This window comes from Aptenodytes patagonicus, chromosome 5 (assembly GCF_965638725.1).
Source record: "Aptenodytes patagonicus chromosome 5, bAptPat1.pri.cur, whole genome shotgun sequence".
In the NCBI taxonomy this organism is placed as follows: Eukaryota; Metazoa; Chordata; class Aves; order Sphenisciformes; family Spheniscidae; genus Aptenodytes; species Aptenodytes patagonicus.
This window is the reverse complement of record NC_134953.1, coordinates 5168058-5184676: the sequence shown is the minus strand read 5'-3', so window position 1 is coordinate 5184676 and position 16619 is coordinate 5168058. Positions and strand designations below refer to the sequence as shown.

Here is a 16619-nt window from a genome sequence, read left to right as displayed (position 1 = left end):
GTCCCAATGGTTATCCGTTGCTCCGACCAGTAGGCTGGATCACCTGGGCTACCCATAAATAATGAAGTTGGCGAGATATGTACATGACGCTACCACCAGAATAAGCAGAAACAATTTTGCCCTGCTTATAGCAAAGCAGGGAAAAGGCAAAAGTTTCACCCTAGAGCAAATTTAGAAAAAGCTTCACATTTCCTGTACGAATCCTCGCTGTAAGTTTTCCATTTGCTTTACAAGAGCTTGACTGCACGTACTGGTAACATCCTGCTATAACCTGGCATAAAACTCCCTCTGTCTTAGCGTTATGGAATTAGTCCTCAAAACAAATTTAATTCACATCAAGTTATCGAGGATTTAAAGTATTTCCACTAAGTATCATTCACACAAATCAATCTCTCTAAAGGAAACGTCATAAAAATAGAAGTTGTTGATTAAAAAAAAACCCCAAACAAACATTATCCCTGTAATTTTTTTTTTAGTGAATAATGCAAGTGAATTGCTTGTTGTGTCCTTTTGCCAATGTACTCTTACGTAGACATACAAACAGGATACTGTCTAGAGGTACTTTCAGTTCATGGTATTTCCCAATCCCTGATGAGATACTTCTTTGCAGCAGGATGCCCCTGCACAAAGTTCTACCTGAAATGGGACAACAAAATGTAACTCCTACATTTCTCCTCAGGTATGTAGGTGTTTCAGGAAAACATAGAGAGGGAAGTGTATATAGAGTGTTCTCTATGCCTCGTAACACCCCTATGGCTAACAAGTTTTACATTATAACAAATTTGTACAGTAGAAAACAGGACATAAAAATATTTCCAGAAAGTGGCTTTAGAACTATTATAAATAGTTAGTTTGGCTAATCTTTCAATTAAGAGTTTTGGGGGCAGTTTTAAGTATTCTTATCCCCCCTTATTCACAGTAAATTTAGTGTGCTTGTGGCCTAATGAACAGCCCATACACATACAGGGACCTTTTCCGCGGGATTATATGACAAGAGAAGGATCTGTTAGTCGCCCAAGCAAGCCAATTTTGTCTCCTTCAAAAACCTCTTGGAATCCTTCCTGATGCTCTGGGTCCCATTATGGCATTCCCTTTCTACCCAACTCACACCCTCAAACAATTATTCACTTTTTTTTGCCGCGTCCTGCAAAAATGATTTTGCCTAAGCCCTGCCCAAGCGATGGTAACAAATAGAAAAAGTCCAAGAAAGCAGCAGCACAAAATTCTCAGACTTTCTAAAACTGGGAAAACAATAATTTTCCTTCTTTTATGCCGTGGCTTGTTTCATCTTCCTTTGTCTTGTCATATAATAGGAATAACGTTCATGTTGTGGGAGAGTGCTTGCAATTAGTGGCCCCGCAGTTATTTAACCTCTGCAAAAGCCATACATATAACGTATATTCCTTGTGAATATTATACCTTGCCTATTGAATAGTACTTCATTTCACCTGGCCATGATATAGGGTCTGTGTAAACAATCAGCAGAACCCGCAACCGCGGTTCTGTTGTGGACACTATCAGTGACGCTTTATATATGTGTGTGTACATATATATATAAATTTACATATATATGTATGTATACAAATCATAGTCCTGTAAATACCTGTTGCATGCGTGCGCACGCACAGGAGAAATGTTACATTCTATTAATGGTAAGGCATATTATTAGATAGGCAATATTGGCAATTATTTTAGCTTTTATCTTGATTTGTTGTGTTGCTGTTGATCGCATGCTGCCAGAGGATCTTTAAGGATGATGGGGACGGGAAGAGGCCACTTTGAAGGTTTATTGCACACGGCGGCAGTAGTAGCCCAAAACTTTGCACTTCTCACACAGATGCTGGGGATGTTCTTTGCTCTGATCCGAAACATCCAGGCCGTCCGGCTTTTCCAGGGGTCTCTGCAGTGAAGGGAAGGAAAGCAGATTAGATGCAAGGTTTTGTCACTGTTACTCTTTATTGTGCGTGTGAAGCCTACTTTCATGCTTAACTGAACTTTCTCCTAGTAATTATAAAGGTCGTGTATTTCCTTCCTGAAGGGATGAAATATTTTTTCAGCTCTTCAGCTCTGCATTGGTTCAGAGTGGCCTCACAACTTCATGTCGTTCTTCTTTGTAGAGGCGGTGGTAACTTTGTGGTAGACAAATTACTAACAGACTGAATTGGGGACTATAGTTATAAAAGCAGTAACACAGAAGAGTTTTTATTCTCTTGGCTCCGGTAACTGAGATGTCCCAAAGGCATTAACACCTCAGGCATGGGAATCCCATTACCCAGCAATGCCAGCAGGGGTTACCAACGTTAGGATTAGCTGCTACGACAAGAAAACTGTCTTACCCATGCACAGATATTACATAGCTAAGTGAGGTTTTCCCAATACTCAGTCCCATATTTCTGAGGCTGAAATTTTTGAGGTAGAGCAGCTGCAAAGCTATTACTAAAAAAAAAAAAACCAAACCCAAAACCCAAACCAAAAAACCCCAAACAAAAGACCCCAACCTCACAACACAACCCTTTGCCCTGAACCTGAGTAATAAATTGGCTATATATTTTTAATAATATTTGTGAAATCACAGGGTTGGAGGTATATTCAGCTGAACAAGGGAATGAAACTGCTTTGTTTTTAGTAGATCTTTGTTCTTTAATTTTCCATGACACGTAAAGGGTTTCACAATCATTCCGAAAATAAAATACCCATGTTAAATATCACAGTAAGGTTAAGCGTTTGGAAAATCTAATAGGTAGAGAGGTGATAGAGATGTGAGGTAGGACATCATAAAGCGCACCATTTGTTTGAAAAAAACAAACAAAATTCCCTAACCCGTCATTTCTGGTTTTGTGAAATGTACCTGAAAGACTATTTCATTGCACAGTGCCTTCCCATGAAGACAGCGGTTGTTCTAGGGGACTGCGGTAGAGACAGCATGTGGTGTGAAATCTGAAAACAAGCCATAAGCTTCTCACTGTTCTCACAGGGATACTAGACTCTTCCTTATCTCTTCAAAATATGATGCTTGGAGCAGGGGGTGGATAAATATAAATTACAAAATTATGGCCGTGTATCTTTTCACACCTTTCCTAAATCCTAAAGACTTCCCTTTAGCTGTAAAATCTTAAAGTACACCTGATCATCTAAGTTTTCATTTATAAGTTCTTTATTCCAAAGCCACCCACCTGAGACCCTGTGGATAGGAAGAACAGAGACATTCAAAGCTTTTTATTTTTTGGCTATGTAAGACTGCAAGAACAGCTCATAATCCAGAGAATAGAAGGGTTTCTCAGCTCTCTGAATAGCGAAAATGAGACAAAATATGTTCTATTATCCTGAACGAGGGATGTCTGCACATTCTTGGTTGGTTGTATTGGATTATAAGTACAACGCTCATTATATTGCACAGCTAGTAAAAACAATATATGGGAGTAATTCAGTGGTGATTGCCAACGGTTTGTTACTGATTCAATGTTCTTACCCATGATATTGCCTGAAGTTTTGTCTGTCCTGGGCCACATATTATATGTCTCTGAGTTTAACTTTATTTCCAATTTAATTGCAAATTGGATTTCCTGTATCAAGTAGGGGATAAGGAAGGTAGATGGACCCCTCATCTCCTCTAAATCCTTTAACCTCCCTCTGCAACCCCCCTGAGCTTTGAATGACTTGTTGAATGTCAGTATGTTAGGATTTGAGATCAGAACCAGCAATCCTGTTTCTAGGCTTGCAACCCAACCACTGGTGCAGGCAGTGCTTCTGCCACGACACAGGCAAGTTGAAAAAGTTTATTTGGTCGGAAAAACTGCCCTTCTGCCTTTTGTACCACTTATTCCGCCAACATCTGCCCACAAATTTTCTTCATGAACTTGCATTACATAAATGTAGTCAAAGATGATGCTCAGGTTCAGGAGTCCCAGGAGTTAATTTACACTCCTCAACGGAGAATTTGGGAGTTTTGAAATGCTACACTTAAAACAGGCTATTCGACTCGGCTCTGATTGCTTCTACATGCTAGCTGTGCTCTGATTAAAGAGAAAAAATACAGCAGTTATCATGTTTATTGATATAAGCCAGATTTTTTTTTTTAATATGCAAGGCCTTGGGAATCATTTTTCCTGGAAATAGTGCAAAGGACATTGGGAATGCCTTGAAGCGCCAAGAGATTTTGGACGGTTTTCAGAAACAATAGCTCTCCGTGGTTTGCTTTCCCCCTGCGTTGATTGAGCTCAGCTTTTTGGCCTGCAAAGCATTTCGATTTCAGAAATGTTATTGTTACCAGTGTGTTACGACACAGAGCGGGGTTACAAACGCAGGAAAGCAGGTTGCCAAGGGCCAGCTGGAAGAAGTGGAGCCGAGCAGAGCCCGGGCTACGTTTCTGGTGAGGTGGTGGAAGGCTGAAGCTTCGAAACTGGTAGTGTGCTTGCGTGGTTTGTGTCCCAAAAACACTTCAATCCAACTTTTGCATAAAATGAAGTCCCAGCTTATCTCCATTTGCTGTTTTCTCTTCGTGGGTTTCTTGTAAGGCCCCTTCAAACACCCTGAGAAGCAACTGTTCTTGTCCTGCTGCTATTTGTCTGTTACTAATTGTGGAGGACTTCAAAATAATAACCTTACACCCTTGCAACCTTTCTTACACCGTGCTAAAAGGGTAGGACGTTAGGCAGCCAAAGAGCTGGGTGTCCATCAAAGTTGGACTTCCTTGGCACAGGATGACCTTGGACAATTCTCAGCAGCTTTGGCGTGGTGGAAGCAGAGGGGAAAGGAGAAGATGCCGGCGCAAGAGGGGTGCGGCAGGGTCGGGCTGCTGCACACTGTGTATTAGTTTTGGGGATTGCCTGAATTATGCAGGAGATCCGAATAGCTGAGGAGGCTGCAAGACTTCTGTGCTGCTGCTGAGAGGCCGGTAGCATGAAAAGTCAACCATGTGTTTGGAGAGGGTGTGGAGAAGGGGACAGGCTATTTGGCTGAAAAAATAATTCCTTTCCTTAGAAAGAGGTGAAATGAAGCATGTAAAACAACAGAAAATCCTGCTATGTTTCTCTGGAAGAGTTATGCTTTTTTTCCATTAAATGGAGAGTTTAAATATAATACTTCAATTTTCATTGTCTTTTTTAAATGCAAGCATCCAGGATTTGGCAGTCCATATTTTCAGTAAAAACTACAGGGATGGGCACTCTTACATTCTTCATTTTTGTGCGTCTTTCTTTAATTTTCTCCTGGTAGTTGCCGGGTGGAAATAATCTTGTGCAGCTCCACCAGGAAAGCATTTGGTGGTGGTGACTAAAGCTGTTGCCTCAGGGGAATGAAGCTGAAATAAATTTAAATTTATATAGCAATTCCTGTCCTGCAAATTAACTTTTGATTGTGAACTATTGCTGTCCCAGTCTACATGTACTGAATGAACTCTGCATTCCCCACAAGTCAGTTTAAAACCCCAAAACTCTCAATAAAAAGCTTACTCTTCTGAAGTGTTAGGTGTCAGAGAAAATGTCACTAGGACATCCTTGATGAAAATTGCTTCCACTAAGAAGCAGAATGGAATAATGTGGCTGCTTGTGTTTGTATTTAGAAGATTGAGATTTTTTTTTGCTGTAGAATGGAACAATTTGATTGCACCACTGATGGATAAAGGATCGCATCAAAATTCAAATGTAAGAAAACACTTAAATAATTTTCTGGACTCATTACCTTAAGTCTTAACGGAGCAAATGAGATGATTAAATGACAGATTAGATATGTGAATAGAAATGGATTCTACAACTACAGCTGGCAGGATAATTGTTAGGTTAACAGTCTTAAGGAGCCACAGCTACCTATGCTTCCCTCAAGACACACGTGCTATCGTGAATTTGTAATTTTTTAGTCCAATAAAAAATTATGCACTGGGGAAAAAGGATGAAATGCAATGTGCATTCTTGAGCAGCAGACCCCGCTTTTCTGTCTGCCTGGGGGGAACAGGGACATTAACGAGGCCCTCGGTTGTCGCTGTGGATCCGAGAAGCAGCGATAAGAAGGCTGCAGATCAGAGGCATGATGCTCAGAGAGAGCAAGCAGCCTCTGTCAGCAGCATGCCTCTGGGACAGGCCAGCTAGGAATGAATGATAACTGCACGAGCTAAATGGTGAAAAACTCTTTTTTTAGAGTTCAGAGAAGCAGCAGTCTGGGATGATCTGTATTCCCACTGCCGGAGCACATAAATATGGGCATGCTGGGGAGGGTTTATTAAATCTAAAGAGCCAAAAGATCGTATTTGTAGGCCTGAAACTGTTGAAAAGTTTATTGGGCTTGAGTGATCAGACTTGTCCCTCCCCATACTGAGAGAAGAGAGGTGGCTGTGGATGCACCCGGGTATGGGAATTGTGATGGCACCACTGCATTGCCCATGGAAGTAATAGCTTGGATATCATGAAGAATGTATTTACATACCAAATTATTTCCAGTCCAACAGTAAATTCCTGACAGCTGGAAGAAAATAGTGTCCAAGAGGACAAGTCGGTCACCAGATGGCTGGTTCTGCACCAGTGCAACAGCTGTCATCACAAACAGCACTGGAGTTAGCCGCAAAGTCAGAGAAGAATCCTTGATAAGAGGCCAGCCAGGAAGCAACCACAGGCGCAGATGTTGCCGCTATAGCGGGCAGGGGAAGAAAATGAGAATTCAAAGCTTGGCATCTGGGCTGTTACGGTGCCAAGAATGCTGGTGAACGGCTATAAGGACTGGCTCCATTGCTGGAGCAGGGTAAGAAGGAGCATAAACAACTACAAAATCCAAATTCCTTGGAAGAATAAGAGGTAGGTTTAAGCCCTGAGACTTCTGTTTATGTTTAGAGTAGCTAAAGTAACTACCCAGGAAATGGCTTTTGGAATAGCCATAGAGCAGCTTTGTCAAGGTAGCTCTTTGGTCTCCTATTCCTCAACAAGGCTTGAGCTCAACTGGCCTCCAATTTTTGCCCCGTGTCCTGTGAATTCCTGTAAGCACTCCCACGGGGAGGTTTACTGCTTGAGGGATGTGGTGGAATTGTGAAAGGAGGAACACAGTGGCACAATTTAGTCATGAAAACAAAAATGCATGCAGAGCTTCCTTGGTTCAAGGAGCAGTTCTGTAGCTCAGGTGCAAGAGGCACCTGATTCCCCACTCCACGGATGAGTTGGGGAATGAATGGCAGCAGCCCTGCTATCAGGCTCTCGTGTAACTTCTGTAATACATCCTCCACCATCCCTCTTAAATGCAGAGATTTAGAGCTGCATTTACAGAGCACTCTGAAGTATATACACAGCTGTAAAATTGCTGAGAAGACTTTTCCTGCCCCAGAGAGATTAAAAGCTCATTCTCACAGATAGGGTATGTGGAGTAAGAGCGCAGGGCTGAATCGAGACATTCCTTGTGGAGAATTGGCACGGGATCATTTCCTGGAGTGAAACGAGCCTCCAGGAACAAAGAGCAGGTGGCAGGGAAGTGTGGCTGCTCTCCTCTCCAGGGACCCACTAACGAAAGGTATGCATCGGAAATCGAGATTTGAGCATAGCTGCACAAGCCGTTCACAGACCCAGCATATGTGCTTGAATGGCTACCCCAGAGCTATCCAGAGTGGAGACTGTTATCTCCAGTACTCTGACATTATTGCCTGAGCCAGTTACATGGGGGTACTCAGGCATGAACCATCCCTTGTGAGACGATGTGGACAAGCCCTGCAGGACAGCAAAGTCCATAGGTCGAGGAAAGTAACTAGGGAAGATGAAAGAGAGACGGAGATGAGGACTGGAGAAAAGGGCAAGCCTGGGAATTGAGAATAAGCTCCTAATTCACTGCAGTGAATGGCAAGCAATCCTGAATATAAGGATTTAATTTTTTTTTCTCCTAAATTGGACAAAAGCATCCTAATCTCCAGTATTCAGGATGACATAGCAAAGCTTGGTGGCCCGTGTGGTTATATTTCAGCTATTGAATAGACTCTGCAGAGGTTGATCTCTTTGGTGAGAAACTGGGGGAATGCAGAGATACTTACTTGGCAATACCAGAGGATGAAAAAGTATCCTTGGAGGTGGTTGCTGTGTCTTGTCCTATATCCACACCTTCCTGTAAGTGTCCTCTACTGCCCAGGGTCAGATGTGGAACAGGGGAGTTTGATGTGATCTGGTATGAGTTTTCATTCTGCATACACCATTGTGAATGGAGACTTTTATAATATGCCCTCACCGGGGAAATGTGGCACCTGACTGGTTTTAGACATGGTCTGAGTCGTCTGCAGTTAAGTGATTTTGGTAGTTTTGGAGGCTCTTGTAACTTGACATAAGGCTAGTTAATGTTGAGGAACCAACAGTGATTTGCATCTGCTGATAAAATGACCATTAATTTTTTTGTTCAAGATAACTTTTTTTTATCTGTTAGGCTGCAATGATATGTTTACCAAATGGTAGGGCAAGGAGTAAGAAAAGGAGATAATGAATTTCCAACACATTGCAGAGGAGAAATATTGACAAAATTGTTTTGAAGTGGAAATAATTTATTTCACTAGAGCTAAATAGTTTCTGAGCTTGAATGGAGGTCAAACTTCTGTCTTGCCAGTTCATCTGGGTTTTGTTAAATCAAAAAAAAAAAATCCACTTACGGATTACTTGTACTGTGATCACATCACATAGTGTGGTGACTTTGCAGTGTCAGACACTATAAAGCAATATTGATTTCTTTTTCTTGAATGGAGTTAAAATGCCACAAGAGAAACATGGCTTCTAGGCAGAGGCAGCATCTTTTCTTAGATGAATTGTTTAAGTTGGAAAAACTGTCTAATGGAAGATTCAGATGAGAGTGAAAATACTCTGATCCCCTATAATGAAGGCAATAGGAGCACATAATTAGCTGAGGACATCCACTAATGCACTGAGGGGGGAAAAAGGTGATTGCTAAAAACTTGTAGAAGTGCATAGGAACTCAGACATGAATGAGGACTCCCCTATGGTAGGTGCCAACAAAGTAATCAAAATGTAAAGAATAAATAGGAAATATATACAGAAAATGTTAAGGAGGTGTACCAGTGCTAATTAAAAAATAACTACTAAAACAATCTTATGTGCACAAGAAGATTTTTTTTTTGTGCTTTAACTCTCAAACTAGGAATATTGGACTCTTATTAAATATCTTTCACTGTGCTTTTACAAAATAGTCATAAGTGTAAGAGTACTGGTGACTGGGTAAAGCGTATTTTCCAAAATGGTGCAGAATAACACCGCACAGATAAACGTTGATAGATGTTTAGAGAGAGTCTGGTGTGGAGCTGGATGCTTGGACAAAAAACATGTATGGGTTAGCAAACACTAGGCTCTGTCAAGAAGCAGCGCTGACCTCATGCAGCCAAAGTTAGCTCTCCTTTGCTGCTGGCTCTGTGCATGAACTGATGCTGTTTTCTTTACTGTCTGGCTATTGCTGGTATGTTTAATCGGAAGCAGCACAGGGCACCTCTGGAAGAATGAAAAAGAATAGAAAGAATGACGATAGTAACACTGAGAAATAGAAGCTGACGGCGGCGAGGCAGAGACAACAGGACGTAAAGCCTTTCAACTCGAAGCTGTAAGTTCAAATTTTGGGAAAGAGCACTAGTGACTGGCTGCAAGTCATTTATATCTGGAAGCCTAGTTGAAACGCACTCTTGTCTTGAAGATCTCAAATAGCTGTAATACCTACTGGTGGGACATGAACACATGGATAGAGAAGGAGAGCAAAGCTCTTCCACATCCTGAGTTATGGTGTCCTTAGGGAATGACGTGGAAACATAGCGATGGGGCTCAGCTGTGGAAACCTGCACTGCATGTGCTGTGATTATTCCCTGGAAAACACCATGTACGTGGCTCCAAGGCAAGCACAGCTTACAGAAGCACTGTAGACTGCAACCCTTCCACGGTATGTCTTTGACTTTAGTACTACTATGCAGATTAGGCTCCTCTGGCCCTGCCACGAGGGGCAACTCTGCCCAAGGGACTACTTGCAAACCTTCTTTACTACAAAATACACATATTCCCAAGTCTATAATGCCTTTTGTATAGTGTGGATGGGATACCTCTTGAGTGATTTCTTGTGACCCTTTGAACAGTAACATAAATGATGGAAAGAATTTAGAAGAACAAGGTAAATATTTACAAACTTGTGTTATAAATCAGCGGTCTTGTAACTTCTCTCACTCTCAAGACTGTACTTCCATGTGATAAATGACTTCATTTGCTCAGCCTGGATTTTGGTGCAGTTGTCTACACAAGCTGTCTAAATAGAGGCAAAGAACCAGAGACCTTGGAAGCTTTGAGATTGTCTCATGTAAGCTAGTGAAAGAAAATTGCTTAGCTTTCCTTCCATATATATGCTTCCACAAAAAAAGAGCTCCTTGCTTTTTTCTCACTTGCAATATAGTTTCCAGTCACAGTTTTGTCAGGGAAATTAGACTGCAGTTTCTAAAGACGACCTCTTGTTTTCAGGTTTGGAATCAGAGTGGCATTAGCCCAGAGAAAGGGGACTGGATCGCATCATCTCAGCTGGCCAACAGAAACAAAGATATTCACTGGCTGAGCCAGGGAATTGCACAAGTTCATTGTAAGGTAGAAAAACTCCCATGATAGAAAGGAGGGATGATCATCTCGTAGTGAAGTATGTAAAGTTTAAACCAAGGCTTCTGCCACAAGCGTGGCAGGCTTCAAACAATACATTTTAACTGCAATTCATATTGCTTCACGGTACTAGCAATTCTAAATCAATATTTTGGCTGCATATTGGAATGCAATGTTGCCGCAGAGACTGAGCCAAATCTTGCCCTTAGAATTAGATGAATATGCATACGCGTACAAGAGGAGGAAATACAGTTGAGTTGATATTCCTGGCTGGGATACAGCTTAATAAACTTATTTGTATCTCCTCTTCCTGCTTGTTGCAATGAATTTCAATATTCCTCTGTCTTTTCATCAAAATAAAGTCACAGTATCCTCCTTTAGGATTTTTTTTCCTGACACCCTCCCCTCCAAAATCTCATGACATGGTATGAAGTGTTCCTTATGAGCCCATGGAAAGAGTTTTTATAGGAATTTTTGCAAGCACTTAGGTAACTAATGAGACACCTAAGGCTCCTGATGGAATTTCCTTTGCGCCTGTTGCAAGTACATCCAAATGATCTGTCTATGGTTTGAGCAGTCCCTCTGAGTGGGCAGCAGGTAACTTGACCCATGCAGAGCTCTGTTTATTACTAAGATTCAGCTAGGATGAATTATACCTGAGGCAAATCACACCTCCCAAACTCTTTTAAAGTAATTCTCACCTTTTCCATCCACAACAATTTTCTGCAATATTGTGAAATCCTCCTCAAATTTTTCCATGATGGCCAAATTTATTTTTCATGGGGTTGTCAAAAGTGACTTTCTGCATGAAAGGTCAGCTTTGACAGCCAGTCTGTAGCCTGTCCCTGGTTTGTCAGGGAAACGAGGGCTATGAGCTCATGCAGTCGGTCCGTCTGTCTCCCACTAAAGACCACTGAACTGGTTGACTGCTTGTGACTAATTTTGGTGGGATACAAGCAGGAACTGACAGTCAGTTTTCCCACCGTGAGCTGGAAACGCAGGAAATGACCTCAAGGGATAGATGCAACTGCAATCTGCAGGCAGCAGGAAGGAAGGCTGTGTACGCCATGTGAGCTATGGCTGACAAGATGGCAGATACAGCTTTCCTAGCAGAGCTACTTCTTAGGCTTGACCCTTTCAGCTTAATAAAGGCTTTCTCTTGAAGTTCTTTGCTTGGGCATCACTTGGTATTATGGAAACCGAGAAACCTCTCTTTGACCAGGCTGTTGCTTTACTGTCATTAACCAAGGAATTCTGTAGGCAGGAGTCATCTTAATATTGTTCTCTTTCATCACTAATCTTTATAAATAGACATAGCCCCTTGACCAAACCCAATCTTATTTCAACAGGTGAAAAAAGTAGCACACGTGTGAAATAACTCCACTGACACCAGTGGGATGCAACATTAAATTGGTGTAAATATGAAGAGAATCAGAAGAACTAGGAGGCCCGTTGCTACTGCTGAATTTGTTGTACTCCATCTCAGATTATAAGGCCCCGCAGTCTGTTTCTATAATAAAGGCAGGTAAAGATTTTGTTTTGGAGTGTTTTTTTTTACTGAAAGATAGGACATTCGAATTTTGCAACTCTGACACCAGTACAGATTTCCAGGACTGAGAACAGCAGCTCATCTGGGGAACAATTTTTTGTGGTGTGTTGTAGTCCACGTCAAGTCCTGTTTAAGTCTTACCCACGTTTTACAAAGTCAAGAGCATTCCTAGTTCCAAGCCTGTATGCCAGCAGGTCTGCACTTCTCCTACCTGTTTGTGAGGATAAACATTAATGTGGCACTTGATACATTCTTGTCCCATGTTAGCCCAGGAGTTTCCACTCATCCATTTTCTCTTGCATTTGGGGCACTTATATTCACCAAAGCAGCGTTTCTTGCCCTGGTATGGAGTCAGGCCTTCTCCTTTTGGACGAGCCTACAAAACAAAGGGAAGTAGCAATGAATGACCAAAAAGGGGTGCAGGGCAGCAGTACAAAAGTAAGCCTTTTTAATTAGGAAACTTTGGGCAAAAGATACTGGAGGCAGGCATGAAAGTCGTATCCCCTTAATGAAGAGTTTGTATGTTGAAGCTAGTTTAACAGTTCTGAGAGTTACTTCTGTAAGAAGTATTCAAACGTTCAAGAAGACTTGTAACACTTGTAAGTGACACTGAACATAGTACTTAGAAATAGGCCTGTGCACTTTTTGCAATGAATAGTTTTAATAACCATTTCATTATGGTAAGATCATCTCTATTGAGTACATATTGCTAGTAGTATATATAGCATCTGGAGAAGTAGCTCACTAGTAAAGGACTGTATTTCTTTAACTAGATCTTTGTCTATTCCCCACTAGAACCTATCATCAAGAAAACTTTTTATTTCAGCTTTGCACAGCCTCTAAACAATGAAATAGCGGCAATTCATTAGTATCTGCATATGCATTATTATATGGGAGTGCACAAACTGGGACTGAGTATGAAGGAAAGACATGTTTTTGATTAGTGGAAATCATTAATTTCATGAACTTCATTTGGTGTCTTGGTAAATGGTTTCAGATTTCTACATTTTGAAGGAAATAGGAAGGGATTCTCAAATGGACTGTTATGATGTCTAAATGTTAAATGTCCCCTAAAGAAAGCCTTTTTATCTAGGGAAGCTAGTAGAGTAGACAATGACCTTATGCAAATACCATTTTTATTTTTTCTAAATACACTGACTAAAACTGTGTGTTGTACTTAACGGAAGTATAGTAAGGTGCACAATACGCTAATATGTGAAGGTGAAGATGAGAGTATTGCATACAGCTGTCCTGAAGATAGCTGTAAAGATGAAGCCATTTTCCCAGAGTCTCTAGCAGGTGTTGAAATACTGCCCATGTACTCACTGTATTTTGTTTATTGTTGCCTAGAGGGAGATACTTTGCCTGTATAGTGGCAGAACGGTATGATCACCTATCAAAGGATTCTTTGTCATTTATTTATGTGTCACGCCTCTGTGGCTGCTTTTTTTTTTTTAAGGTTCCCAGATGAAGTTTACAAAAGTTAAATGGCCCATCATGCTGGGAAAGGGTTTGTTTTTGTTTCGGGAGCTTGTACGATTTCTCAGTGTGTAGGTCCAAATTGCTTTCTGTGTGAAAACATGGGTTGAAAAAGCAGGTGGTTGGCAGAAGACGTGAGCTTGGCAGGAGCTCTGAGACTCGAGCTCCCGTGGCTGATGGAGATGGTGTACGCTGTGTTACCTCCAGGGTCGCACGTGGGGGCAAGCGGGAAAGGAACATTGAATGCGCTCCACCCCACGCGCTGGCGGGCGGAAGAGGAGCAGGACGACTCCAAACCTACTCTGGCTTTTTTTTTTTTTTTACCCCTCCTTTCTGTAGTGTCAGTGAACAACACTCTCTATTTTTCATGCTTATTCCTCAGCATAGCAATATTCTTCTTTAAAAGATCAGATGCAGTAGCAACCTCCGCTACAAATAAGCAAACATCTATAATAATTTGCTTCATGACACTCAATGTGACAACCCACTGTAAATATCCTGGCTCATAGCAAAGATGAAGCTGACACTAGGACACACATATTTACAGAAGTATTGCACAGAAGAAAAAAAAGTGTTCACTGGTATAATGAGAAACATTCGTACTTCCATGACTAATGAGTGGCTGGCAGGCACCCAGAGTGTAATCTCCTGATCCATGGTGTCCCTTGATAAGGATGGGAGATTGTAATTGAATGTAGGGCAGGAAAATGTCAATTTATGGAGATATCCTTATTCTGGGCACTTAATTTGGCTCTGCCTCTGAGGAATTTGTAGCACAACTCAAGTCCCCGTAAGAAGGAGCCACATGCTCTCTTCATTTAGAAATTTTCATGGAATTGAATAGGAACCCTGTGTACAGAGAGCTCCCATGACTGAGAGGCCTTCCCCCTCCTCCTGAAGCGTCACAGATTGCTTTATTTGTAGTTTCAAATGGGGCTATGCTATTGAACAGAAGACGTGTTTTTTTTCTGATTCTCAGTTTCGGTGGCACTCCACTGAAACTCCTCCTGCAGTCAGACCTGGAAATGCAGCTTCATTACCCCTGCTAAGAAGTGGTCCTTTCAGAAAACGTGCGGGTCACAGAGTGCTTTATTTCCAAAAGTAATAGCACTGACTTTGGAGACAGAGTGTGTCTGAGAAGTCTTGTAAATGTTTACAACAGTATTTAAACGTAACACTCCCACTACAATATGTTATGCCAGCCATAAAGAGCATTTAAACATCAGACTCCCACAGCAATATGTTGCGCTAGCCACAATTCACAGACAGGGGAAACTTTCAGAGATGGTCACTTTGAGCGGGCTGATAACTGTAGGTTTCTCCAGGTCAGGTAGCTGACTTCAGAGACGCTACTGCCTGGAAAATGCTCTGCCCTCACAAATGCACAGGAGGGCACTGAAGATGCTAGTCGGTGAAGTCCTCTGTGTGTACAGCTGGGCATCAGAAATGGAGGCTTTCCAAATTAGCAGCTACTTTTAAAATTTGGCTTCTCCAACTTGCTCAGTAAGTCGGAAGCAGAACCAGGAAAAGAACGTAGGAGCCCTGACTCCGGCGGTAATTTCCTGTTATAATTGCTAGACTAAACTTCTGATTTATTTTTATTTTAACTTTTCAGCTGTCACAGCTCCCTCCTCAGTCAGTGACTTTAATTAGTTTGCTGGCAAAGCTACAACATTCTCTGTAGGTGTTTCGCTATTCTGCTTTATGGATGTTTATACTTTGCCCTAACAGATACTATTTTCTTTCCCATATCTTCAGTTTCCCAAACTGTGCCCCACAGGGAATTTGGATTCTCAAACAAACAAGCTCATTTTCTCTAGTGAGGAACATCATTAGGAAGCACTGACAGCAGCGAAGGCAACTCTCCAACTCCCTGCACCTTCAGGTCCAAACAAAACAGAAACTTGACAGTATTTGGTGGAAGGTAAAGCCTGAGTGAGATACACTAATGGCCTGAGAGGTCTGAAGTTGGCGGGGGGGGGGGGGGGGGGGGGGGTTCTTGGTGTTTTTTTTTTTTTCTTTTTTACTGTCTGTGGCTTCAGCAGCAGCACAGTTGAATTGCATAAACATTTCCAAGAAACAGCCTGCTCCTTGGCGCAGAAGCAGCCAGCCCTGCCCAGCAGGGTGCTCGAGCACCCGGTCGCTCTGCGACAGAGGTATCTCAGTGCTCATCCAGCCGGAGGGCAAGAACTGTTTTCACCAAAGGTTTTTCTTAACTAAGTGCCAAAAAAGAGCAAGACGACACATTTTGTCTCTTGGCATTAACCTAAAGACGCTTATTTTACAAAATGTGGGATTTACCTTGTTTAAACCATTAACCTCCCATTCCCTCCCCACCCTGGCTTCTTGTGAATGGTGTTTAATAGTAAACCTTGGTTGGTGTTTAGGTCCTGCGATTCCCTTGCTGAGCATTATCTTTTCTTACTCTTTCTGCATATAGGGATTTATTTATGTTCCGAGTTAACCTGGCAAAGTTATGCCCCTATGCATAATGGCAAAATAGTTTGTTGTTACCATGTTAACGTATGTTGTCCTGTTGCCTTTAGGCCCAGGTAGTCTTTGGCCTGGTTTCTACCCTTGGCTGCAAAAGCTGGGTGGAACCTCTGTCTTACCATGTTTGACGTAATATTCAAACTAGGTTACGAACCATAATGTGAACAAGGTTTTTACGTTTTCAGCATACTTTTTGTCTGGGGAGTTGACAATTTTATGCTTTAAATGCTGATTTGACAGGCTTACTCCGTAAAACCAAAGCACCCAGCATTTCTCCTGCTATGTGACTGTACGGCTCTCCAACACCTATATGTATCTTCGCTTAGACTTTTCAAAGATTATTTAATGCAGCCAGGACAGGTAGGCCTTTGGGGATGATCAAAACCAAACAGATTTTTCAAGAAGGACCAGAAACTAGCTATTGCTTGAAGTATTTCTCAATGTCCAGACCTAGGCCTACGTAACAGACTCTTTGCGCTGCTTTGACTTTGGAAATCAGAAGGGAGAGCCTTCCTTCC

At 41.8% G+C, this 16619-nt stretch overlaps 1 protein-coding gene across 1 annotated transcript in view; it reads right to left on the bottom strand.

Annotated features, from left to right (window-relative positions):
* Positions 1-452: 452 nt before the first annotated feature.
* ZCCHC24 (zinc finger CCHC-type containing 24) overlaps positions 453-16619 on the bottom strand; it is a 114804-nt gene continuing 98637 nt past the window's right edge. The window contains exons 3-4 of the mRNA XM_076338388.1: positions 12341-12505; positions 453-1900 (exon numbers count right to left, since the gene is read on the bottom strand). Of these exons, the coding sequence (XP_076194503.1) occupies positions 1787-1900; positions 12341-12505 (279 nt within the window). The 3' untranslated portion in view covers positions 453-1786. The remainder of the gene's footprint in view (positions 1901-12340; positions 12506-16619) is intronic.